Source organism: Panthera onca, chromosome A3 (genome assembly GCF_046562875.1).
Source record: "Panthera onca isolate mPanOnc1 chromosome A3, mPanOnc1 haplotype 2, whole genome shotgun sequence".
NCBI classification, from domain to species: Eukaryota; Metazoa; Chordata; class Mammalia; order Carnivora; family Felidae; genus Panthera; species Panthera onca.
The window spans coordinates 136711028-136737547 of record NC_138341.1 but is presented as its reverse complement, the minus strand read 5'-3'; the positions used below and the strand labels follow the sequence as shown (position 1 = coordinate 136737547).

At 51.6% G+C, this 26520-nt stretch overlaps 1 protein-coding gene and 1 long non-coding RNA gene across 4 annotated transcripts in view; one reads left to right on the top strand and one right to left on the bottom strand.

Annotated features, from left to right (window-relative positions):
- Nucleotides 1–574: 574 nt before the first annotated feature.
- LOC144615853 (uncharacterized) lies at nt 575–4115 on the top strand. Of its 2 annotated transcripts, none has more exons than XR_013554467.2 (4): nt 575–973; nt 2078–2309; nt 3419–3855; nt 3995–4115. It is a non-coding gene; the product is annotated as an uncharacterized LOC144615853 (long non-coding RNA). The 2 variants fall into 2 exon arrangements; XR_013554468.2 differs by having other exon boundaries at nt 581–973; nt 3600–3855.
- A 4108-nt stretch (nt 4116–8223) lies between these two features.
- CDH26 (cadherin 26) overlaps nt 8224–26520 on the bottom strand; it is a 41878-nt gene continuing 23581 nt past the window's right edge. The window contains exons 10-18 of one of the 2 annotated variants that reach the window (XM_060621463.3): nt 23667–23809; nt 21594–21833; nt 19809–20030; nt 19113–19243; nt 17421–17498; nt 15758–15856; nt 13781–13834; nt 11377–11451; nt 8224–9307 (exon numbers count right to left, since the gene is read on the bottom strand). In XM_060621463.3, coding sequence (XP_060477446.3) covers nt 9161–9307; nt 11377–11451; nt 13781–13834; nt 15758–15856; nt 17421–17498; nt 19113–19243; nt 19809–20030; nt 21594–21833; nt 23667–23809 — 1189 coding nt within the window. In that variant the 3' untranslated portion in view covers nt 8224–9160. Of the gene's footprint in view, nt 9308–11376; nt 11452–13780; nt 13835–15757; nt 15912–17420; nt 17499–19112; nt 19244–19808; nt 20031–21593; nt 21834–23666; nt 23810–26520 lie in introns of those variants that run through there. The other variant, XM_078443885.2, reaches the window with a different exon arrangement.

The window sequence follows — 26520 nt, the reverse complement described above, 5'->3', positions numbered from 1 at the left end:
AATCACACAATACATTAAGTCAAGAGGCTTCCAAAATAGGAGGATAAAGGCTTCAAACATCAAATCAGAAAGTGAAAATACAAAGACAGTGGTCACCACGTGGTTCCTGAGAAACAGCGGGCAAAGCCCAAAGTGAGGGCAGCCCTCTCCCGGCATCCTTTGCCCACTCTTTCCGCCTTTCCTACAAAGAACCTTCCATGCCCCATAAAGCTGCTCAAAAAAAATGCAGCTGAATCATATCAACTACTGGAAATTACAAACAGAATTTCATGAATATTACACTCCTTTCATGCAAAGAACCTGGAGAAGTTTTTACAAATAATTTAATTCAATTAATCCTTGAGTATTGAATTTCAGATGCTTGAATCTATAATTGAATCTTTTTAAGGAGGAGAAATCTATTACATGCACAAATACACTGACTCAAACCTTTATGGTCATAAAGAACCTTCTGGAAAAGGGGTGCTTGGCTGGAAGCTAGGTCACTCTTGACTTCACCTTCTCCTCATCAGTATCCTGCCGCAGCCCCTGCCCTTCGCTCATCTCAGCAACCCTCCACGCTGCCCACAACTGGTGCCCCCACAGTCCCTGCAAAGCGGCTTCCACAGTCCCTGCGTTTAAGACACGGCCGCCTTCCAACTCCTGGACCTGACCCTCATTGGCTCAGACCCAGTGATGTACTCATCTCTGAGCCAATCATGGTGGGCAAGGGGAGGGGCTAGCCGAGGGGCTTAGACCATTCCGGATCCACGCCTGGAGTGCGCATGGGCTTTCCCAGAAGTCGGTGCAGTCACAGACGGACAGAGAGCTAGAGACCTGCCGTACCGACCCGCCAGCGTTCCTCTGCTCTGCCGCAGTCGATTCTGGATCATCCTGATGTCCCTGGAAACTGAGGCTCTTGAATCTATGACACTTTACAACTAGACTCTGAGGCCCTGACCTGGGACGTCCCCAGCAAGGGAGAGCCCCGCAGGTTCGTGAGCTGGGCCCCCGCTTTGGGCCACGGGTCTGCTTGTGGCCTTGGGCCTGGCACTGGGCTCTGCTAACACGGAAGTTTCCAGGCCCACCTCCTGCTAAACGGAGCGCTGAGTGCTAGGAGTTGATTACGCTGGGCTGAAAGCATTCCACCTGTGAGTTCGTCTGCTCCGGGTTTGTCTGGATCAGGGGCGAGCCGCTCCCGTCTAATTATCTTTGTTCTACTCCCAGCCCGCCGGGAGCTCAAGAGCGCTTCCATAAGGGGACACTGTCAACCCAGAGGAACTGGTTGACAGGCCAGGCCAGGGGGGAGAGCGGCGGCCTGGCCCTGGGTGGGTGCCCTGGGCGCAGGGTTCAGACTGCTGCTGGATGTTTCCTCCCCCCACCCCCGCCTCAGAGCCCTTTGTTGTTTGGATTGAACTGAGGTCATTAGCTTCTTGGCATCCGAACAGTATTTCAGAGGGGGTCCGTGTGGGTCTATGAACCGGGTGGTTCTCTGTGGGGGGTGTCCTGTGCCCTGCAGAGGTTCAGCAGCACCCCAGCATCCACCCTGCCTGTGCCCGTACACCCACCCCTTGGTTGTAACAACCAGAAGTGTCTGTAGACATTGCCTGGTGTCCCTGGAGGCACAGCCACTCCCGTTGGAACCACTGACCTGTGAACAGGCTGGTAAAAACAGCCCTGGACAGGCACCTGGGTGGCTCAGTCGGTTAAGCCTCTCTGACTTCAGCTCAGGTCATGATCTCAGTTTGTGAGTTGGAGGCCCAAGTCAGGCTCTGTGCTGACAGCTCAGAGCTTGGAGCCTGCTTTGGATTCTGTGTCTCCCTCACTCTTTGACCCTCCCCTGCTCACGCTCTCTCTCTCTCTCTCTCTCTCTCTCTCAAAAATAAACATTTAAAAGCAAAAAAAAATTTTTTTAATTTAAAAATTAAAGAACAAAAACAAAAAAAAAACCCTGGAGCTCTCAGTAGATACCAACTGAAAACTTCGCCAAACTGGGTTTTTCCCCCAGAGACTGGCGCGTGTGGACCGTTGGAGGTGGCTCATTAATGTAACGTGAATAATCCTAACAACAAAATCATTCTCCTTTCTTTCCCCTCAGTCAGGTCACCGGTTAGTTAACACGGGCACTGCAGTGTCTGGAAAGGGAACAGTGGCCCCAACGATATGGTTCTGAGAACCTAGGACCTGCTCACCGCCCTGTGCCCAGTGGGGGCCTCCTTCGTGGGTTCAGATTCATGTGTGGATTTTTATGTCTCCAACCGCATGACATAGCAGCCTTGAGAAATTTCCTCTTGGTTAAAGCAGAGACCCTGGTAACACCACCCCACCAGGTAAGCGTGCTCATTTGGGATCCAGGGGACCCGACTGAACGTCTCAAGGCACAAACTGTAGAATGAAGCTCCTGTTCTTAAAATAGGGCATATCGGGACCTCAGAGGGCCAGCTGGGCACGGTGAACCCATCCAGCGCGGCTGCCCAGGGAGCCCACGGCTCAAACATCTGACAGGTCCCCTTGAGAACTTCCCCGGACCCAGCTCCTTCCCGGTCTGGCCACCTTCACCCCTACTCCCAGCTCTAAACAGAATCACTGACACCCATCACTCACTGCTTACCCAGCAAGGTCCCGAATGACTTTTGGCAAAATGACTTTTTGGCCAAAAATCTAATCCAGTGCCAGAAAGATACTATGTAACCTATGCACTATGTGTCCTTATATTTTAAAGGATCTGCCACGGGATAGTGACACATTTTTGTGTGTGTTTATTTATTTATTTTTGAGAGAGAGAGGGAGAGACAGAATCCCAAGCAGGCTCCACAGTGCCAGTGCAGAGCCCGACACGGGGCTCAAACCCACCAACCGTGAGATCGTGACCCGAGCCGAAATCCAGAGTCGGATGCTTAACCGACCCAGGCGCCCCTGTAACAGACATTTTTAAAAAGAATTGTAGAAACATATTAAGGAAAAATGCAGCATGTTATAACTGCAAAACACTAATCGTACAAAAATGTGTTTGAACGTAATGAAAAAATATCTCTTCGGTGGATAAGACGAACTGACAAAGGTAACTTCTCTAAAGCATAACGCACATTAGTACACACACAAGGGTTTTTTCTATTTATAGGTTCGTTTCTCAGGTCATATAATTTAGGTGGCTTACTATTCTGCTTGGCTGTAAGTGACAGACAGCCCTCCCCCCCCCCCAAGTAAACAGTGGGCTGCGTTTATTTTCCTCTCCCGTGAAAGTGCGCTGATCCGGGCCCTCGTGGCTGCCGGTGTGAGGGTCTAGGCTCCTCCCAACATGAGCTGCGTGGTGGGTAAAGCTCTACACGTACATTCCAGAACCCGGTTACCTGGTCGCATCCAGGTCAGGCAAGTCCGGGAGATGTTTGCATTTGAGGAAGCCATACTCTGGCTAAAACTCAGGGACTTTATTTCTTAGGAGAAGGAAGAAGGCACGGGGTTGTGGGCTGGGTAGCAGTCTCGGCCACCGCCCACCCTGCAGCCACCCACATATCGGCGCTCGCCCTTCTGCTGCACCCACGACCCACCCCCACCCCCACCGCACCCCCGGACACAGCGGCAGAGCCCCAGCCAGGCCCCGCATGTGCCTCAAAACGCAGGGTCCCAAGGATAAGGCGGAAAACCTCCCCACCAGAAACGGTTCGAAGCTACGAACCAGGCAGTCCCCGGCTCCCAGTCCACCCAGCATAAGGCGGGTGAGTGGGAAGGAGACGCCGGCACGAGAAACGCCCCTCTGGAGCGAAGACTGAGAAGCACAACCTCCCCTGGTCCATCCACGTGCGCCAATCCGAGCAGGAGGAACAGCCAGGACGCCACGCCCCCCCCCCCCCCCCCCCCCGCCGGGGTCCTCGCCAGGTGCGTCTCTGCCGCCCCTGCCCCATGTGGGCGTCAGAGGGCGTGTCGTCCTGGGGTCTCTGTGGCGGTGGCTCCAGGGATTGCTCTGGGGCTGGGCAGTCCCGGGCGCTTGCAGACCAGGCTGTGGTTTCTTTGGCAGAGTGTTTGTTCCAAAACGTGTGGACCTCGGATCCATCAGTTGCCCATCAGCTCTAGCCGTCAAGGCAGTTTCTAACCCTGAAGTGTCGGCCGTCTTCACTCACTGGCCTGCACGCGGCCCTCCCCCCCCCCCCCCCCCCCCCCCCCGTCTCCTGGCGCGATGTCCCGGCCACCCCGAGCCTCCGGCGGCCACGGGCTTTGCTGCGAACTTCACACGTCGGTGGGATGGGGCTCGGGTTTCTTTTCTGCTAAGTGTGCTGCTTTGTGGAAGACCATCCCAGTTCCGGATGCCGTGGGAGAGCCTAGCAGTTGCTTTTTCAACCCTGCAAGGCTCCAAATTACCAAGCTCTCGGTCACTTTCGGTGGCAGGCTGCAGGCAGGGAGCGTCTCCATCATCACAGGGCGTCCCCTCTTCCCACGCCTACGCCGGCCGCTCTCTTGTAAAGCTTTGCTAAGGGCAGCAAGCAGCGGCTACCACGCTTCTGCGTCATGGCTCTCTCCTGTCATCCCTCCCTCGATCCGAGCTCAGAACACGGGCCGCTTTTCAAAAAACAGCAGGGGACAGCTGTTAGCAACTGCTTCATTTCTCCACGCTGTCGCCAGGCCTCTGGCCCACAGTGTTTGAGTCCCTGACACCTGCCAACATCCACGGAGTCGGTGCCACATGTCTCTGTTCTGCTACTCACAGCTCACCTCTCTTGGTCCTTTTTTTTCTATCAGTTAAGATTAGATTTGCCCGGAAAATCCAAAGGAGCAGTGGCTTCAACGGGACTTTTAAATCTCCCGCATTCTGAGTCCACAGTAAGGTGGTCCATGGACGGTCCAGCGGGACTCCATGGCGGCAGGAACTGACCCGTCTTCTGTCTTGCTGGCATGCCATATATCAGCACTAATGGTGATGCCCAGGATGGCTGCCTCAGCGCCAGCCATCAAATCCTCATTCCAACCCAGTAGAAGAAGAAGAGTGGGAACAGACAGACACATCTGCCCTCATCAGGGACACTTCCAGGAAGTTGCCTTCCGTTGGCCAGAACTTAGTCGCATGGTCATACCTGGCTCAAGGGAGGATGGAAGGGTCACTTCCATTCTGGATGGCAGAAAAGTCAAGTTTCTGTTGAGGAATGAGAGGTGATGGATTTGGGGGCAATTAGGCTCTGCTAATGTGGAAAAGTTCAGTATCAGTGTCTCTCCTATTCTAGCTCTAGAATTCTCTAGCCTCCTCCTTCTTCAGGACAGATTTATGCCTCTGACATGCACCTTGCAGAAGAGACAATGACCAGACAAGGTGTGCAGTCTTCTGCCCACGCATCATTCTTGAGGATGCTTTTGCTACACCTACTTCACGGGGACATAAAGTGAGGGTCTCCGGGCTACTGTTTCTGTTGGGGAGGTTTTAACAGCTAGGAGGGCTTCTGTGCTCAGTGAATCACAGAAGTGACCAAAACAAACACCTCCGATGAGAAGCACCCATAAAACCAACGAGACTATTAATGCAAATGGAAAACCAAAATTGATGAAATGCAAAATATTTAACTTCCCAGACTGCAGCTAGCCTTGGACTACTAAGTCATTTAGAGGCTAATGTTCTTAATAAAATCACATTTTCCCTGAAAATATTTACTATTTCTGTTTTTATTGCCTTCTTCATTGCTATTAATAAGATTTTGATTTAGTTCACGAATATATGTAAATTCAGCATTTTCACCAAAACCTCCTGATGCCAGTGTTTCTAATAGAAACTTCTTATTTTAAAAAATTTTTTTAAATGTTTATTTATTTTTGAGAGAGAGAGACAGAGTTGGAGCCAGGGAGGGGCAGAGAGAGAGGGAGATGATGTCCGAAGCAGGCTCCAGGCTCTAAGCTGTCAGCGCAGAGCCCGACATGGGGCTCGAACCCACAAACCATGACATCGTGACCTGAGCCGAAGTCAGACGCTTGCCTGACTAAGCCAGCCAGGTGCCGCAGAAACTTTTTAAGTCATGTACACAGACTTGAGAAAAACCTTGTGGTGAGAACATCCATGAATCATGTCAGTCGGGGAAAGTGATCATACATAATACAGACCGGCATCCTAAAGGGAGGGGCTGTATGCCGCGTGTGTGTTACACAAACCGTCTCTGCTGGACACCACGCCCCCAACGCTCGAGACCTATGAAAATGGTCAAGATCTGAAAAAATATTGCCTTCCAAACACACTAAGGGAGCAGCAAAATTAAAATTAATAAATGTCTAATTAAGCATCTACAAAATATAATACTTTGTTCTCCTCATTAATTGTTAAATTCCGCATTCATGAATTTTTCATCGGTATTTTATTACTTTTGAAAACAATTAGTTGCAGAGTCTCTCATAATGCAAGAATTCACAAGTATACGCAGCTGCCAAGATTTCATAACCAGTAGTAAATGAAGCAAGCTGCCTGTAGCCAAAAACAAACTTATTTAAAACCTTTCAGAATTTGTACGGCAGTGTGTCTGTTTTTAACACAGGCTGTGGATACATCTTCAAATGTGTGATACGGGTGCGTATCCGCCTTACGCGCCTGGGTGGCTCAGCCGGTTAAGCATCTGACTCTTGATTTTGGCTCAGGTCGTGATCCCAGGGTCCGTGAGATCGAGCCCCTGCGTCGGGCTCTGTGCAGACAGTGTGGAGCCTGCTTGGGATTCTCTCTCTCTGCCCCCTCCCTGCTTGCACACCCTCTCTCTTTCTCTCAAAATAAGAAAATAAACTGAAAAAAAATTTAAAACATAAAATGCAAATGTTTGATACGATACGGGGTTTCCACTAAAAAATGCCTTCACCAAGGGTTGGCACACGTTAAATATGTTTGGCTTTGTGGGCATACAGCTCTACCGTGACAGCACAAAACCAGTCATAGATGATACACAGACACTGCAAGAACATAGCTGTGTGCTAATAAAACTTTATTTACAAAGGCAGATGGTGAACCATATCCGCCCCACTGCCCTGGTTTTCTGGCCGTTGCCTCAGATGCAGGAAGGTCTAATGACCACCTACTGATCCTGGCAACAATTCAGTCTCAAAAGCGTAGTTTTCTAAAAAGTTACTTTTATCCCTAATTACCCAGAAAATGTCCTAGAGTCTCTCCTGAATCATTGAAGCATTCGCACAGCTATCGTACACACTCAGGCGCCACGTCGATGTCCCAGTGTTTCCGAGATGGTTTTCTTCCTCTTCAGTTACCCAGAGCCCTAGGTGATGAGTGAAGTAACCACGTACAGACCCTTGAGATTTCTTTGAAGGAAATGCTTCTTCAGAAAGAAGGGGAAGTTGTGACCCTGAGTCAGCTGAAACTGCTTAATGTAATACTTCACTGATTCCACAGCCAACGTGTTTCTCCTGATACTTCCCGGGGCGTGAGAGGGCACGGCAAAAGATGGTGCCTATCAATTATATACTTTTTTTTTTTTTAATTTTGGCCCTGGGCTTTTAGATAGCCAATGTATTTATTAAAGTGTCCTGATAGCACTAGGCTTTTGCTGAGCAAAATTACTCACACAAGAAAACTATCTTGTTTGTATTCTGTTACTATCAACATCATCATACCACTGTTACTCTACTGCTTGGCGGTTCGCTTCTCTTGGTCCTTTCTTTTGTTTTGTCTTGTTTTGCTTTTATTTTTTTTAATCTTTATTTGTTTTTGAGAGAGAGAGACAGAGCATGAGCAGGGTAGGGGCAGAGAGAGACGGAGACACAGAATCCGAAGCAGGCTCCAGGCTCCGAGCTGTCAGCACAGAGCCCGATGCGGGGCTCGAACTCACAAACCGCGAGATCATGACCTGAGCCGAAGTCGGACGCTCAACCAACTGAGCCATCCAGGTGCCCTGCTTCGTCCTTTCTTTTGTATCAGTTAACATTAGATTTGCCCAGGAGTGGCAGAAAATCCGAAAGAGCTGCAGCTTAAACAAGACATATTTAAATCTCCCTCATTTTGAGTCCAGAATAAGGTGGTCCAATGATCGGTCCAGCGGGGGCTTCCTCGTGTGAGGAACATACATTCACTTCTGTGCCACACATACATCTGTTACCCAGACAAGAGAACTCTTTATAGGGCAAATGTCCTGCTATTTAAATTTTTTTAAAAGAATTTTAAAAGAAACTACCCTCCCCACCCCCCACCCCACCCCCCCCCCCACACACACACACACTTAAACTAGCAGTAAGTAGACAAGTAAAAACTCAGTTTGGGGTTTTTTTATAATATTTCTCTTTTTTTTTAGTTTATTTTATTTATTTTAAGAGAGGGAGATATAGGGTACGAGGGGTAGGGGTAGGGGCAGGGAGAGGGAGAGAGAAGCTTAAGCAGGCTCCATGCTTAGCACAAAGCCCAACTCGGAGCTCGATCCCACGACTCTGGGATCGTGACCTGAGCCAAAATCAGAGTCAGGCACTCAACCGAGGCACCCACGTGTCCCAAGTTTGAGTTTTGCTTAAAGATAAAATCTAATTGGAATGTATTCATTCCATGGCTACTAAATTCTTTTACATATGTATATAAATTCTTTCATATGTAATAAATACAAGTTAAATCATACCTATTCATGTTTTAAAGTATGTACAGCTTATAAAGTGATAACCATGATCCTTTGTCTTACGATAACATATTTCTTTACTCAACAAGTGCAAAGGAACCAGTATTTGTTTTTTGACCATCACTAAAAATACTGCTCACAAATATTCCAAAAACATTTCCCTGTTTATCTATTTTTTTACTTAAACTGAAGCAGAATCATACTTATAGAAATAAATAATCACTAAAAACTATCTAGTTTACATTTCCCCCCAGTATTAACCTGTTGTCACGAAATTGCTGGCTAATCTATAAATTATCATTTCATTTCCCCTCAGAGCTGGGCTGTTAACAGAAGGAGGGAGTCTCTCTTAAAAAAAAAAAAAAATCTGACAAGTCACATTTATAAAAAAGCATAACCTGTTGTTTTGCTTCGGCTCAAGATGCCTGGTCCGAAAATATCAGAATCCAGCCTCACAGTTTACCCTTAGTTTAGGACTAGGAGGAGGGTTGGGGAGAAGAAAAGTCCCTTGACTAGCATAGCAGGTGAACTCCCTTGAATACCCTCCACGAATTATCCCAGTTGTCCAAAATGGGCTGTTCTAGGCAGGACCACCTGACTCAGCATACATTTCTTCAAGCGGAGCAGCCTTTGAAGCCCGAGTCCGGTTCCGAGCAGGCAAGAGAACTGAGGCTTTCTGCTCCTTCGCACTCTCCCTCCTCCGCGTAGATGCGAGGCCGGTGACCAGTGTCACCTGCTAGGGCGTCAACGCCACAGAGCTTCTGGAGAAAAGCCAGGGGAAGAGAAGGTAAGTGCCAGGTTCTTCCACACGCCGTCCGTTTTCTCCAGGGTCCACGGGGGGGGCCGGGGGGGGTGGGGAGGGGAAGTGGGGGGGGACTGCCCCAGTGCAGTGTTAATGGCGCGCTCTTCTTTGTCCCCGGCTGTCTCAGAAGTTTCTGCAGACTCAGAAACGGCAGCCGAGGGGAAGGAGACCACCCTCCCGCTCCCCAGCTGCTCTCCCGGAGGGAACCGTGGCGAGCTCGCGGCCTGCGCGGCCTGGCTCCCCCTCCCACCCCCGCCTTGACCCCTTGGGTGAGCCTCGCCCCCCGCACCCCGATGCCCCCCCTCCTGGCTCCCGCTGTCCCGCCCCCACCTGCCAGCCTCCACTGAGCAAACTCCCGCTCATCCTTCAGGGCCCAAGGCGTCTCTCTGCGAAGCCTTCTCCGGCTTGTTCTGGCCCGAGAGACTCGCTAAATGTTTGCCGGACAGACTCCCACCTGCTTGCTTTCCAGCGCCTCGGGGAGGGTGCCGTCTGGACCTGAGCCACGTCAGCCCAGGGGGGAGCGGGTTTAGCGGCAGATCCCGAGAGGGCGAGCTCACAGAGGGCACGGGGACGTTCAGAACCAGAGGGCCCAGAGCCCGAGGAGGAGGCGGGAGGCGGGAGAAGGCCGGAAAGAGGAAGTGGAGGGGTCCCGGACACCATCCCTGTCCCCAAGCTCCCCGCTGTACCCAGCTTCCTGGGGCTCACGGGAGCCCCTCCCAGGCTCTGTGTTCAGCGGGAGACGCAGCGTCTCAGCCCCGTGTCCACAGGCGCCCACAGGTAGGCCCCTGCCCGCGTCCGCTCGCTCGGGGACTGTGGTCACCGTCTGGCCCTCACCCCGGGGGGCGGGGGGGCGGGGGAGGAAAGGAAGCGCCTCCAGCTGGCGACGTGCCCACGCTCTGGCCGAGGCCTCACCAGTCCCCTCACGTCCCCCCAGGGGCGCTGGAGGGATCATGAATGACAACCCGCAGCGGGGTCCGCACCGTGCAGGCTCAAAACCCCCGAGGCTGACGACGCGGCAGCGGCCCCTGGGCCCTGATGCAGCGATTTCAGAGGCCCCAGAAGATCAATAGTTCATCATCAAGCCCCACCTAAGGTAGAAGGCTCATCGGGGAAGGAACCAGGCCTTTAATCTGTTTTCCTCCACCGATTCCACCGAGCACAGCGCTCCGGGCTCGTACCCAACACAGGCCGCCTTCCTGCCTGGAGGATGGAGGACGACCCGGGCTGGACCCAGCGGGCGGGCACCTTTGGCCCTTCCCCACGGCCCCCTGGGTGCAGCTGTGTGCCACTAGGGGCTGCCAGATGCCACGTGACCATCCCCAGGTGCCGGTGACTCTATCTGCCGGGTGTGCAGTGAGCCGCTCGCTCGGGTCTCCCTGCAGGCGGGCGGATGGGGGGCCCCCTGGACGTTGCTCAAAGCTGGGGGTGGTCATTCAAGGAGAGGGGCCCTCGGCGGCCCCCGGTCCGGCCTTGGGTCTGAGCACCCGTCACCCGCTCTGTCCTCCATCCTTGGCCACCACGTGTCAGGTGTGACGCGGCCCTGTCCCCACAGGGAGAGACGGGCAGACGCTGCAGTTTGGGTGGCCCATTCTCCGTCCTCCCCGCCCGCAGCGGGGCCGATGACGCCTCGGGACGCAGCCACGACCGTGCGGGACACTCGGCCCCCTCCCAAAGGCGCCTGGACCGTGTGCCTTCGCTTCCAGACTTGGAGACATAAAGTATTTGTGGTTTTGTCCATCCGCTGGGCTGGGGAGGGACCACGCTCCCTGTGGCCTCAGGGCCTCACCGAGGTGTGGAGCTCCCACCCCAGGGACTGGCCGGGCCCCAGAGGGACCTGACACAGGGCAGGCCCCAGGCGGTGACTGTGGAGCACCAAGGTCTGGTTCCTCAAGCCACAGTGGCGCCGCCCTGCCTGCCACCCATCCTCACGGCCAGGGGAGCATCACCTGGCTTCACCAAACAGGGTCCGGGGACCTAGAGTCAGAGGCAGAAGCGGAAGGCACACTGACAAAAGGAAGCCTTTCCCACCTGGCTCAGGGTCTCCACCATCGTCCCCGCGCTCACTTCCGGGCATCGTCTGGGCACCACGGCATCCCGGTACACCTGCGAAGCCAACCAGCAGAACCCCAACACCAGTGAGGGGGGCCCTTCACCTTCCTGACCTCTGCTGCCCGGCAGGGACAGGGCCACCTCCCAGCCAGAGGGCCACCCAGGGACTGGCAGGCCAAGGACTAAGTGCACACATGTCCCCTATTTGAGCGTTGGGAGAGGGGGAGGCCCGGCAGGTGCCGATGCTGGACCTTTCAATGCAGCGGCTCTGGGGGGCTGGGGAAGGGAGCCCCGGCAGGACCAGCCAGCAGGCTTTAGGTAGGTTCGCAAACTCCATTCAGTGACCAGATGATTCTGGAAGAGCTGGTCCTGGCTCTCAGTGGTGGGCAGGCACCCTTCACTCACTTGGCAAGTGTCTGCGGGTCTGGGGCTTTGGGCCTGGCAACGGCTGGGGCACCACGGTGGGGAAGCGCGCTAAGCCCGCAGCTTGCACAACTGAATCATGGGAGTCGGGGCCACTTGGGGCCAGGCAGGCAAGGCGACTGGGCACGAGAGCAAGGCGGCCTCACTCCTGTGCTCACACAGGTGCAGGGGAGCACCTGAGGGTGAAGAGGAACAAGAGTGAGGCGCTGGGGAGCAGCGGTGAGGGGGACCCCGCCCAGCCGGGGCCAGGGAGGCCTCTCGGGAGGAGGGGGAGCGGGAGGAAGGAACACCAGGGCCACCGAGGAGGAGGGCCTTCCAGGTGGAAGGCCCAGCAGAGGCCCGCAGTCCAGGGGGAGCACGGAGAGACTGGAGCCCGAGCGGCAGGTGGAGGCCAGGGGTGAGCGGAACATCCCAGAGGACCCTGGGCCAAAAGGCTGTGGACTGTTTCCCAAGTGCGGCGGGAGGCCGTCGGGAAGTTTTAAACTGGACAGCAATTCCATACGATTTGTGTTTTAAGACACTGACGTGGCTCCCGGCCATCCCTGAGTGCAGGGGTACTTGTGGCGGTCCAGAGAGGCGTGTGAAAAATGGGAAAGTCTGGGACAATTTCATGTATATATAAAACCTCACATGTCCACATAAGATATAAGTTGTACAAGTTCATGTGTAACACACACACATGCATACACACACACACACACCTACACACATATCTGCCTACCTGCCACATCACACCCACTGACCTGAACTAAACTCACTTAGCCAGAGAGCAAGTGTGGACGGCTACAAAGAGTGCTGAGGACCCGCGGCCCCGACGAGGGTGCTGGCTGGGGATGCCGTGCCAGGTTTGGCTCCTGGAGATAGAGACCTCTCCTGCCACCCGGGCCCTTCACCAGGCGCTCACTGGTCGGACACTGGTCCTTCTCCGTCTCCAGTGAGACTCGGGGCCATTCTGCCTGAGCGCAGACAGCATGTGCCCCCGCCCTCACCAACGGGACAGCTTCCTGACCTCCACACTGAGTCACTGGCTTCAAACTGTGTCCCCGGGGCCACGACTCCCCCAGGACACTCCAGCGAGAGTGCTTGAATTTCATTTTAACTATATGCACATTATTTGAACATATTATTGAATGTTATTTTTATAATATAATGGAAAATCGTTTACGTCTTTTTAATCGAGTCCTCCCCCAACATGTTCATAAAAGCAAAAGTGTCACAATTTGCTTTCATGAACTTGGATGAAATTTTCATCTCCTGTTTGCTTAATCAAAGGAGATACTGATATTATAAATCGATCTACCTAAAAACTTAATATTTGAAACTGCCTGTTGGCGTAAATTCAGATTTTCTTGATATTTTAACAACCGATTTACAACAATGTGGGGCAATGAATCAGGTGCTGGGATAACATGATTTTGCATTCTTCATCCACAACGTCTCACTTGTATTTTTTGTTTTTCAGCAGGACCACTGTTTCCACTGATTGCTCTGGCAATGGGTCTATGTTGTGAGTGTCGGTATCCTCAAAGTGGGTATTAATAAGAAGCCTCCCTTATCTGTTTTACTTACAATGGCATTCTTCCCAGGATCTTAGATGAACAGAAGAATTTTGCTGCTAGTAAGGTCTAGGAACAAAACGAACCAGAGGGCCTCTGGGGCCCTCTTAGCTCAAAACTTCTGTAAGCCTGTGAAGAGGATGGCAAAAGAATATTCGGGCCTTGGCCAAGTTCTTAGCAACTCGGCAGCAAAAGGAATTTGCCAGGGACTGAAAAACTCTATGCTTCCAAGTCTAGATGTGTGGTTTTTTACTTATTTCGAATTCATTCTCCACACTCACGCCTCCTTTTCGTTCATTTGGGTGTTGGGCAGAATTTCTCAAATTTCCAATTTTCAGGGCTTTCCACAGCTGTTAGCAAGGTAAGGGAACCCTCTCCCTGGTGACACATCCATCTGTACTTACGGGAGTAGAATATTTGTTCCTCGCACCTCTTGGCTCAAAAGGCATGTCACAACCCTTAATTTTAAAAAGGATGAAAAATACATAAATCAGTAAAGGAAAAGTAACACGGATGGAACGTCTATTGGTTTCATATTAATTTTCCAAGGAGGCAAACGTGTAACTAGACATTCTTGCAATCACATCGCTTCTAACTTTTGTACTACAGGTATAACAATTCCAGTGATGGCAATGTTGTCCATAGCAAAAATCCACAAGCCAGCTACATGGTGCTTTGTGGAGATGGAGGATGAACACGTGAGATTTTCAAGCCCCATCTTTGGTCTAGGAAGGCCCAAGGAAGGCTCGCTTTGAGCCATGGGCGTAGGCTCAACATCTGCGTATGAGGCACATTCATCCCTGGGACCCAGAACCGGCTACACGATTTGCAGGGCCCGCTGCAAAATGAAAACGTGGGGCCCCTTGTCCAAACAGTAAGACTTTCAAGGTGGTGACAACAGGGCTTTAAACCAGGCACGGGGCCCTTGTGAGCACAGGGCCCCGTGTGACCGACCAGGTCCAGGCCCACGAAGCCAGCCCTTCCAGGGTTAGAGGGGCACGTTCACAAATACACAAGCCCACTCAAGGGTGGGTCCACGGCATCATCTTTGTGCAAAAAAGAACAGCACGTTTTTATCTCAAACACAGCCTGAGAAAAGAGAATGAAATGATAGAGATCATGAATTCTTTTTTAGAAGTTTTCCATCATAGAAATTGTGGCTTTTTGGACCTTGAATACCTCTTTTAGTTGTCGTCAAAACTGTACATTTTTTGTTAAAGTCGTACCTAGTTATGCTGGTGAAGTCCAAGTAAGGTCTCTATTTGAGACCCGTATTAGTAGTTTTGTACCGGGGCACGTGGGTGGCTCAGTCGGTTAAGCATCTGACTCTTGATTTCAGCTCAGGTCATGATCTCATGGTTCCTGAGTTCAAGCCCCACATTGGACTCCGCACTGACAGTGTGGAGCCTGCTTGGGATTCTCTCTCTCCCTCGCTCTCTGCCCCTCCCCCAGTTGTGCCTGCTCTCTCTCTCTCTCTCTCTCTCAAAAATAAACATTAAATACAAATTTAAAAACAATAGTGCTGTACCAAAGTCAGTTTTCTGGTTTTGATAAAATGTTCTGGTTGTGTTATCTTTGGGGGAAGCTGAGTGAAACTGTACACAGAAACTCTCTGGCCTATTTTTACAGTTTCTTCCAAGCCACATGATTTCAGAAAAACCACTTTTTAAGGCCCCACGCCCAACATGGGGATCGAACTCACAACCCTAAGATCAAGAGTCACGTGCTCCACCGACTGAGCCAGCCGGGCTCCCCCCACCCCCGAGAAAAATCATTCCAAAAATCAAAACAATAGTTCTAGAATTTGTACATAGAGGGCATGAAGACACGATGCAGGAGGATGTCAGGGCTCAGTCGGCAGGAGGGCTGAAATGTGATTGGGGCCAAAGCCACGTGTTTGTAATCTTATGGGTTATCTCAGGTACCCTTAGGTGGACACAAGAAAATGTATTTCTTTGTGGGTGTTCTAAAAAGAAGCATCATATGGGGCGCCTGGGTGGCTCAGTCGGTTGGGCGGCCGACTTCGGCTCAGGTCATGATCTCACGATCCGTGAGTTCGAGCCCCGCGTCGGGCTCTGTGCTGATGGCTCAGAGCCTGGAGCCTGTTTCGGATTCTGTGTCTCCCTCTCTCTGACCCTCCCCCATTCGTGCTCTGTCTCTCTCTGTCTCAAAAATAAATAAACATTAAAAAAATTTAAAAAAAGAAGCATCATATTTGATCAAAACTATCAAACAACAACTCTTAACAGCCAACAATAACCATAGCTAGTTAGGTAAATGAGAAGGTTTTCATTGACTGTGTTTGTTCTACCGGCAACACAGAATCTTCTACAAGGGCTGCCTCTCAAGGGAGCCAACTGTCAAACATTAGGGGTCCTTACCGCAACAGGCGGTGAGCTTCTGTAATGCACTGAAGTCCCCAAGACGAAGTATTCCTGCTCTGCTGTTCTTGACGCAGGTGCGAGCACGTCGTGTGCATCCTGGGGGGCGGAGGAGGCGGATGATTTACTCGGAAGATAATGCATTTCCCCCCAGCTGCGAGCAGAGCGCGCGTGCGCATCCTTCCGCACCTTTCCCTCGCGCTATGCTCATGTGCAGATAGAAGCTAGTGTGAGGAGAAGGGGGTGGAAGGGGACAGAAAGGTGGAAAAATGCAAGAGCAGGGCTGGGGACAGAGCAGGTGGCCCACCATGACTGCAGGCGGGGACTGGAACATTCCATCCGTAGCGCCGCGGATGCCCGAAAACCGAGGGTGTGCGTGCACAAGACCTAGCCGGTGACACAGACCAATGAAGCTGGATTCGAGGGTGGGGCTGTCGGCAATTTCTGCTTTGGGTGTCTGTTATTCTGTTAGGCCCTTCGATGGCGAAACAAAATTTCCAAGAGAATAAAGCAGGGAGTGGATCTTAATGGTGGCTTTAACAAAGCTCATGCTTTGCAGCAGATTTTAACGTATCAGGTTACCCAATAAATCATACGTGACACCTTGACCGAGGGAAGGTGTGTGAATGGCACTGTATTTAACCCGTCACCACAGGGGAAGTTACTATTTGCAGGACTTTCACTTTCTGGGTGAAAGGAACCCAGAGGCACATGGAGAAGCAGAAGCGGCAGGCCTCGATCACCCTCCCCCGGGGGCTCTGGGAAAGAGCGGGTGGGGCCTGCAGGGTGCATGCCTAGGACACGCTCAATGCTTCTGGCCTCTGGAAGCTGACAGGCCCACCGACGCAGCTCACACGGTATCGGTGTGCAAGGTGTGCAAGAGAGAAGGAGCAGTCGTCCTCCCCCAGGGGCATGGATTGGTGGGCGGGACGCCCGTGGACCGGCCCCTGCTCACCCCCAGCCAAGCACCTGCTCAATAATTTATGGCAGCCCGGATTAACTCGCTGTCTTTGAAGTGGGATCATCTATCACGTAGAGAAGGGAAGATTTGGCCGGTTTGGCAACACGGGTTTAAATGACATTGAGTTGCAGGGTGAGACGATGCTTCCCCCTCTGACTCCTCATCCACACTCCTGATGGCATCGGGGGTGGGGGGTCTCCACCCAGTGGCAGCGTGGCTCTCCCGTCTCTGCCTTCTTCAGAGACCTGAGCCTTTGGCAGGTGGCATTTTCTACCCAGAGTTATGGGGTTCTAGTTCAATTGTATCTACTTTCCACTTCTCAGCTCTTCGTACAGGTAAAACTAGTTTTTTGTTTACCGTTGAAATATAGGATTTCCTGTTTAAAGAAACGTGCTTTATCCGGACAGAAATCCACTGAGAGAAAGAAATATTGTAAAAAGGACACTGGCACGGGTGGCATGTGCGTGTGGCAGAAGGTCGTGAAGGTGGCACCGCTGAGGCTGAAATCTGGGCGTGGGGTCACCCGATGCTGCTGACCTGTTAGGCCGAGTCACAGGGCTTTGCAGGTGAGGCAGGGGGCAGGCAGGCGCGAGCGGGCTCGCAGAGGGGCGTGAGGGATGTGGGCCGGGGGCTCCCTGCCACGGGAACCCTCCGCAGAGCCGCCCTCCGTCTAAACCCAGGCAGCCGGTGGGCCGTGCTTACCTGAGCACCGAGCTCGGCCTCCGCCCCCGCTGTGTTTAGCAACCGGACTGACATCTGATCCCTGACATCTGGCCTTCCCTGTGGGCACACGGAAAGAAATATGACGGGGTTGAAATTACAGACGGCAGAAATAAAGGCAGAGAGCGAGGAGTGGCATCCCAAACACGGATCAACACCCTCACGGGAAACATCCCGACTCTGGAAAATACAGATCCCGTAAATCCAGACAACGGCTTCGGAACTGCTGGTCAGGAGGCAGAGTTTCTTGTTGTTCCGCGTCTCACAGGAAATGATGGTGAAAAAGACTCCTGTTCTGATGGGGCCTCAGAGTCCAAAGCTCATTCTCTTCCAAGGCTCGCGGCGACGCTCTCGGGGTCCCCGGGGTTGGGCCGTGCTGTGTGTACTGGAGAGTTTGTACCACACCTCCTGCCTTCTCGACCCCACCCCGGGAGGGCTCAGAGCAGTCCTTTGTGGGCGCACAGGCAGGTGCACCCACACCATGGCCCAAGGCGGTCGCTTCCCTTTCCCTCACGCCCGGAAGGAAGAGAAAATGTGAGAAGAAGCCGAGGGGTCTGGCTCACCGCCAGCTTCTCCAACCACCCATCACTTCTGAGAACATCTCCCTCTTTACTCAAGCACGTGGCCAAAGTGAATTGGACTGTCTTTTCCCAAAAATGTCTCACTTGGCGCGACAAGTCTCTTGTTCTCCCAGGAGAAAGTTGTGGGTGGAGATCCGAGACGAGAGCAAGATGGGGCGTCCCGTGTCCCCCGCGCAGGAAGGGTGGTGCTCCCTCCGCACGTTTCTTGGCTTTCGGTTTTTAGATCAACCACCCTTAGTTCCAGGTGAAGTCAGGCAGGAGAGCTCGCAGCGCCTTCCTTGCGCTGCCCGGCCGACCCCAGCCCAGGGCTGCTGTGACGACACCCAGCAAGGTCAGCGGCGGTGGCAGCAGCTTTGCAAACCCAACAGTCACCTGCCGATCGCCTGTGTCTTGGGGAGGGTGAGAAGCTTCCACGGGCAGGTCTTGCTTGATCCACAGCCGGTCTCTAAGGTGGACTTTGCCATCCCTGGTGCACAGGTGAGGATGTGAGGGTGAATGGCGCGCTCGCTGTGACGAAGGGAATGAGAAGTCCCTGCCAGGCTGGTGAGCTCGGTGCCCAGCCTCGGCCGGGAGAGGGCGGAGGGCCGGGTTGTGCCTCACCCCTGCCCCAGGCGGTTCACGGGTGAGCCTCACACACTCTCCATCTAGAGAAGCTCCACGCGGCAGACACCGTCTGCCTCTAAGCAAGGCTTCTGCACCTCAGCGCGGCTGGCACCTCGGCCAGCCCCCTCCCTGTCCTGTGCACTGGAGGACATTCGGGAGCCGCCCTGGCCTCCCTCCACCCCCTGGAAGCCAAAAACACGTCTCCCCAGCCCAACCGGTTACGACCATCAGAATCGTCTCCGGACATCACCACACGCCCCTCGGGGGGGCTGAATTGCCCCTAGTTGAGAATGACCGACCTAACGCAAGAAATCGATGTAGTTGAGCTGGACAATTTTCACGGGATTTTTTTTTTTTTTTTTTTTTTGCCCATTTTCCACTCAAACATGCGTGAGTTTGAAGAGATGAGAGAAGGCACGATGAATGGGAAGGTGTGCCTGTGAATTGCGGATATCACCAGCATGAAACACGACACGTGAGGCCCCGTTACCTGGGTCGAGATGGCTTGGCTCTCATCGTTATACATGATCAGCGTCTGCTGGCCTTGGTCACGTGGGACAGACCGTCCGTACCCCGTGGCCTCGGAGCCACAATAGCACCGCAGCAGGAACAGCAGAGCCACTACAATGAGACCAGGCAGGACAATGAGTTGGACGGGGGTTTTGACGGGATCTGGTTCTGATAACTTGCAACTCGGCCATGAGTGGACACGGCCAAACTGGGCCGCGATCGTCTCCGTAGCTGTAGGACTAGTGCAGCGTGGGGCCCGAGCAGGTGCCAGATAACTATTGGTTGAATGGATTCATACCATGCGATCGATAATATCGTATCGTTTATTTGAAAATCTAGCATCCTCGTCAGCCCGCTCCCAGCCCAGGAGCCTAGATATCTGTACACTGTGGCCCCCGGCGTTACTGCAAAGCATAGCGTTCATCTACGGGCTCCGTTGCTATCAACAGCCGCCGGCTGAATAGAAGCTGCTCTCGCCGGACAGGCAGCATGTCCGACCAGGTCGGGAAAGTCTGATCTGAGTCCGTGACTCCGATGAGCCTAGGGGTCATCCTCAAGGCATCCCACTGATCTCTGCCATCTTCTGCTCCCCGCCCCGGAGGGAGGACTCCACACTGCTGGCTGACAGGCCAGGGAGAGGAGCCGCATCCCGAGGACAGTTCCGCAGACCACTGACCTGCTAGAGCCACGAACGCTGCAAAGGGAGGGACCAGGGCCCCCACGAGGAGCCCAGCTCCTGTGACCGACGGCTCCGCACATGTGACTCCATCAGGGCAGGAACAGACCCTCACGTGGACGGTCTGCTTCCGGGAAAGTCCCTGTTTGTCTCTGATGAAAAGTGGCACAGAGTAATTCCCAGGCGGGAGGCTTCTCAACATCCAAAGTTCAACCGACCGACCTGCAAAAGGAAACGGACCTTGCATGCAATTCACTCGTTCATTTGCTTATCTGCTCAGCAGGTGTTTACTAAGTGCCTACCATGTGCCAAGGCTCTGTACAAAAGTTAGCCAACTTCGAAGTGAGAGGGAACAGTCACCAAGACCACCCCCACTTGTGACACCTGCTACAAGTCCGCGGCTTCTCAGCCAGGCTCAGGTTTGAACATTTTCTCCAAGGACCCATAGAACTCACTGAAGGCTGTGTGCTCATAGTTATGGTTTATCACAGCAAGCGGATAGAGATTAAAATCAGTCAGGGCAGGAAGCACATAGGGCAGAGTCCAGAGGAGTATCCGTGGAGTCAGGACGGTGTCACTTTCTGTATCTGTCAGGACAGCGTCACTTCCCGCATAGGTAAGTGACAACATTCTTGGAGCAAGGCCAACCAGGAAAGCTCACTGAGCCTTGTGTCCAGAATCTTTCTCAAGACTCAGTCATGTAAACCTGGCCGGCCACCCGTACGGCTGACCTCGGGCTCCAGCACTTTTGGAGATCGCCGGACACCCACAGGACCCATAGCGTCCACCCTAAATCCCAGTGTTCCTATCCGATTGGCACAAGACCCCAGGTAAGCAGAAACGCTCCTTTCAGGCAGGACGTCCCAAGGGCCTAGAGAGCAATTCCCGGAAGCCAAGGGCAAAGGCCAGAGCTCTTGTGGGAAGAAGTTCAGTGTTTCCCTACACACTCTGGGTCTGGGAACCATAAACATGAGCTCACAGTGGCAACTAAAAGACAGGCGACATTCTGCAGATACGCTGCTAGAAGCTCAAAGGAGAATGTTGGCAATGGATGCCAGTGGTTCCTCCCGCTAACAGCACCCCCGTTTTCCTTTGGGAGAGCCGCACCTCTGGAACCCTCAGCCCAGGTGGGTCAGGAGGCGTAAAGCCCAGATCCCAGCATGGTTCCGCGTGGACTCGGAACCAGCCAGTCCACGTATCTGCCCTTCCCAACTCCCAGCAGGCGACCCAGGTCACACAGTGACATACGTCTTCTTGCCAGGTGCTAGGATGGGTCCTAGGGACTCCCGGAAGCCACCCTGCCACCCCAGAGGAGAGCCTGCGTGCAAAAGAAGAAACCCGGAGGGGCGCCTGGGTGGCTCCGTCGGTTGGGCGGCCGACTTCGGCTCAGGTCATGATCTCGCGGTCCATGAGTTCGAGCCCTGCATCGGGCTCTGTGCTGACAGCTCAGAGCCTGGAGCCTGTTTCGGATTCTGTGTCTCCCTCTCTCTCTGACCTTCCCCCATTCATGCTCTGTCTCTCTCTGTCTCTAAAATGAATAAACGTTAAATAAATAAATAAATAAATAAATAAATAAAAAAGAAGAAACCCGGAGAAAGGCAGAGCCACAGTAAGGACAGACATTGTCCAGGGATGTCCCTTGAGCACCTAGACCCAGGTCTGCTGGAACAAAGGCTTACCTGGCATCTTTCTCAGTTACATAAGCCAATAAATTCCTTTTTTGCCTGTGTCTGTGAGAGTCAGGTTGCCTTCAATCCTTTATCCTTGGCCAGAACAAATACTCACCCCGATTTTCCCCTAATTTCCATGTGTCTTCTGCATTTCCCCACAACTTGTCCAATTCAAACGTGAACGGGTCTGCGAAGGGCTCCAGATCGCCATCCTCCGCCTCCAGGAGGAGCGTCTCGTTCGCCGCAGACTCACAGACCTCCATGTATCGAGAATGCGGACGGAGAGCGGGGGCGTTGTCATTGATGTCGGACAGGAAAAGCATCAGGGTCCCCGTCCCGGTCTGCGGCGGGAGGCCTTGGAACACAGGGATTCCAGACAGGGTTGCTCATTGATGAAAGAACCTTTTCCACTCGCACAAATCCCTGGAACGTGAGCCCTGCTGCCCTCCGGGGAAGAGAGCCGATCCACAGAAAGACTGACTCCATTTCCCTTTCAACGTCGTAAGCTTTACAGTAGGTGTTTGACCTGTCTTCCTGCTTTTTGGAAAATTTGGATTTGGAATCTCTGGGAAGGGTACGTGAACAAAACGCTTGCCACCCAAAATCATTTGTAGAACCAGGTGGGATAGAATCATTCGTTTTTCTGGGTGTCGATCATGCCAGGCATCAAGAAGGGGGTGGGACAGGAGTGAAACGGGTGTGAGGTGGTGACGGAAATGGTCTGTATCTTGGCTGAGTCCACATCAGAATCCTGGTTGTCACTACAGTTTTATAGGGTGTCAGCCACCAGGGGACACCAGATAATGGGTACTCTGGACCCCACTACATCATTTCTTCAGATCCCTGGAAGATGGACCCCCTTTCTTTCTCCTCACTTAAGACTGATTGGGGGATGCCCGGGGGCGGGGGAGGGGCTCAGTCAGTTAAGCATCTGTCTCCCGATCTCAGCTCAGTCGATGATCTCACGGTTTGTGGGATCGAGCCCCACATGAGGCTCTGCACTGACAGCGTGGAGCCTGCTTGGGATTCTCTTTCCACACCCCCTCCCACTCAAAATGAATTAAAAAAAAAAAAAACGATTGGGAACACAGATTTAATATCTTCCTAACCTAACCAACATTCTACTCGTTAATCGTGCAAATGGGATATACACCTACATTTCCCTTAAAACCTGGGTTTGAATTCACAGATTTCCTTCAAGGCAATTAACTAAAGTTACTTGAAAGTTGTGATTTATTCAACTTTGGTTTCTGCAGGTTTTTTAAAAAATTTTTTTAATGTTTTTATTTATTTTTGAGACAGAGAGAGAGCATGATCAGGGGAGCGGCAGAGAGGGAGGGAGACACGGAATCCTGAGCAGGCTCCAGGCTCTGAGCTGTCAGCACAGAGCCTGACACGGGGCTCGAACTCACAGAGTGTGAGATCGTGACCTGAGCTGAAGTCAGACGCTCAACCGACTGAGCCACCCAGGCGCCCTGGTTTCAGCAGGTTTAAAAGTTCAGCCATGGGAGATCAGAGACAGTAGTGTTGGAACAGGCTCACAGAACTGCCCGACCAGGTTTACGACAAATTTGTCCCATACGGTCACACTTGTCAGAGCTTATAAGCCATTCCCAGTACAGAGACCCTGTGCTAAGTATTTATCACCCACCACCGGCTTTGAGAAAGAGCTAAAAAGCTGCTTTATGTCTAGATGGAACAGACACTGGGTCCAATGGTGGCTTCCTCATCGGCTCAATCATCTTCTGAATGAATACTGCCCCTCTTCCCATGGCATTTGCCTCGAGTCTGCCATTTCAAACATTATCATCAAAAATAGTTGCCAGTATTAAAAAAAATAAAGGAGGGTGCGCCTGGGTGGCTCAGTTGGTTAAGCGTCCGACTTCAGCTCAGGTCATGATCTCACGGTTCATGAGTTGGAGCCCCGCATCAGGCTCTGTGCGGACAGCTCGGAGCCCGGAGCCTGCTTCCAATTCTGTGTCTCCCTCTCTCTCTTCCCCTCCCCTGCTTACACTCTGTCTCTCTCTCAAAAATAAATAAACATTAAAAAAAAATAGGTTCCAGTAGCTGCATAGTGATAAAAAGATGTACAGTTTTCCAGGTTGGGCTGAAAGACTGTCACTAGAATTATTTTCCCTCAGGAAGCCAGGAAACACACTTTCCCGCCTAATTTTGGGTCAACACTTACCATCGTCAATAGCGTGAGCAATGATTATGTAAAAGCTATCATTTACGTAAGGAGATTCTCGGTCAATTTGCTTCCTGGTGGTGACTGTTCCTGAGAGTTCATCTACTGTGACCCAACTTGCCGGGTCACGAACCAGTTTATACCTTGTAGAAGGAAACACACACGATTTTAAAAAGTAAAAAGTTACATCAAAAGGCAAATCAAAATATATCACTGCAGACACAGATTCTATCGCAAGTAATGTGGGAAATTGTAAGTGAGCTCAAATAGAATTTGTCCTTTTGTGTCTGGCATATTTCACAGAGCGTAAGGTCGACAAATTCATTCATCCGTGTCGTAGCATATTACAGAATTTCCTTCCTTTTTAAGGCTGAATAACATCCCATTATATATATATACCCCGTTTTGCTTCTCCACTGACCCGTCAGTGAGCACTTGGTCTTCCTTGGCATTTTAGCTATAGTGAATAATGGAGCTTTGAGTGTGGGTGTACAAATATCTTTTCGAGGTCCTGCTTTGAATTCTGGGAGCATATAGCCAGAAGTGGAATTATGGGTCACATGGTGTCTACTTTGAATTTTTTGAAGAACCACCATCCTGTTTTGTGCAGTGGCTGCACCGACTTCTATTGTCACCAACTGTGCACAAAGGTTCCAATTTCTCCTCATCTTTGCCAACACTTGTTTTCTGGCTTTTTGATAGAAGTCATCCTAATGGGCGTGGGGTGGGGTCTCATTGTGGTTTTGAATCGCATTTCTCACATGATTGGCGATGTTGCGTATCTCTTCACGTGCCGACTGGCCATTTGTAGATCTTTTTTGGAGAAATGTCTATTCAAGTCCTGTCCACTTTGGGACTTGTTTGTTCTTGGTTTTCTGTTGCTGAGTTATAGGAGTTCTCTGTATATTCTGGATATTAATCCCTTATCAGATATAGGACTTGCAAGGACTTTCTCCCATCCTGTGGTCAGTTTTTTACTCCATGAATAGTGTTTTTTAATGCACAGGATGTTCTGATTTTCATGAAGTCCAATCTGACTCTTTTTTTCCTTTGTTATCTGTGTTTTTGGTGTCACATCCAAAAAATCATTCCCAAATCAAGGTCATGAAGCTTTTCTCCTATGCTTCCTCTAAGAGCGTTTATTGATTTTGGTCTTACATTTAGGTCCTGATCCACTTTGAGTTAATTTTTGTGTATGGTATCAGGTGACCTGTTTGTGTATTTGGATCTTCATGTGAGTTTCCTATAGACGGCATCTAGTGGGACCACATTTTTTTTTTAAGTGATTTATTTATTTTGAGAGGGAGAGAGAGAGTGCATGAGCATGATAGCATGTGCAAGTGGGGGAGGGGCAGAGAGAGAGTGAGAGAGAGCATCCCAAGGAGTCTCCATGCTGTCAGCACAGAGCCCAACTTGGGGCTTGATCCCACAACCCTGGGAGCATGACCTGAGCCAAAATCAAGAGTCCGACTCTTGATTCAACCAACTGAGCCACCCAGGCGCCCCTGGACCATATGTTTTTATACATGCTGTCGATCTCTGTCTTCTGATTAAGGAGTAGAATCTGTACATGTGTAAAGTAATTCTTACAGTAAGTCCCTCATCACCTTTCTCGTTTCCTGTTATGTTTTCTGTGTCCTTGTTACACGTCTTTGGACTTCCTCCACAGCTTCCTTATCTCTTGGAGCGTTTTTAAGATAGCGGTTTTGAAGTCTTTGGCCAACCCATCTGCCATCAGATATTTTTCGGGAACAGTTTCTGTTGATCTATTTTCTTCCCTTTGAATGGGCCTTAGTTTCCTGTTTGTTTATGTGCCTTGTGATTTTTTTTTTTCCTCGAGCACCGGACATTTGCATCTAATAATGTGATGATTCTGGAAATCAAATTCTGCCCCTTCCCAGGGTTTTCTGATTTTCCTTATTGTTTTTATTTTATTTTATTTTCGTTTGTTTGTCTGACTGTCACAGGCTGTCTCTGTGCTGAGGCCCAGCCTCTCAACCTCAGGCCCTCTCACGCCTTTTCCCTGAGCCTTTCCTTGGGTGTGCGTGGTCCCTTTCTAACGTTTCTCCTATCTGTGCTTCATGTTGACTATCCTGGCCTTTAATGTCTGGCTCCTGAAACAGGAAAAGGCAAAAAATGAAGAGGGGAAAATAAAGGCATTGGACCTTCAAATCCCCTGAAGGAGGGAAGGGATTTGTAGCAATGAGGGTGGGGGACCAGAAACAATGGCCACCTGCCTCTTTGTCTGTACCTCTGGGACTGAAAGCAGCAATCAGTGAGCAAAGCACGGATCCCTGACATTTGGAGGCCAGAGGTTTTTGTGCCCACTCTGGCTCCTGCAAGCTGCACACTTGGCTGTTCCAGGAACACGTGCTAAGAGCTATAATTGACCAAAATTAACCTCGGTTTACCACCCAAGCCTTTCCCTGGGAGTTGCAGCCCTTCAACAGAATCCAGAGTTCCAAAACAGGTACATGAGACAGATTCTTCTAGCGCCCTTGTCGGTGGGGAGGCAGATTCCTGCTACTTCTGACTCCGCCATCTTCCTAGGGATTCTGGCAACTTTATTTGTAAAAGCAAAACACTGAGCAACTCAAGTGCACACCCACAGATGAATGGATGAGCACAGTGTAGTCTATGCAGACAAGGGAATATTACTCGGCCTTGAAAAGGAAGGAAGGTCTGCAACGTGCTACCGTGTGGACGCACCTGGAGGACAGTATGGTCAGCGACATAAGCTGCCAGAAGACAAACACTGGATGATTCCACTTCTGTGAGGTTCCTAGAACAGTCAAACCCGTAGAGATGGAAAGTAGCGTGCTGGTCGCCAGTGTCTGAGAGAGGGGCAGAGACG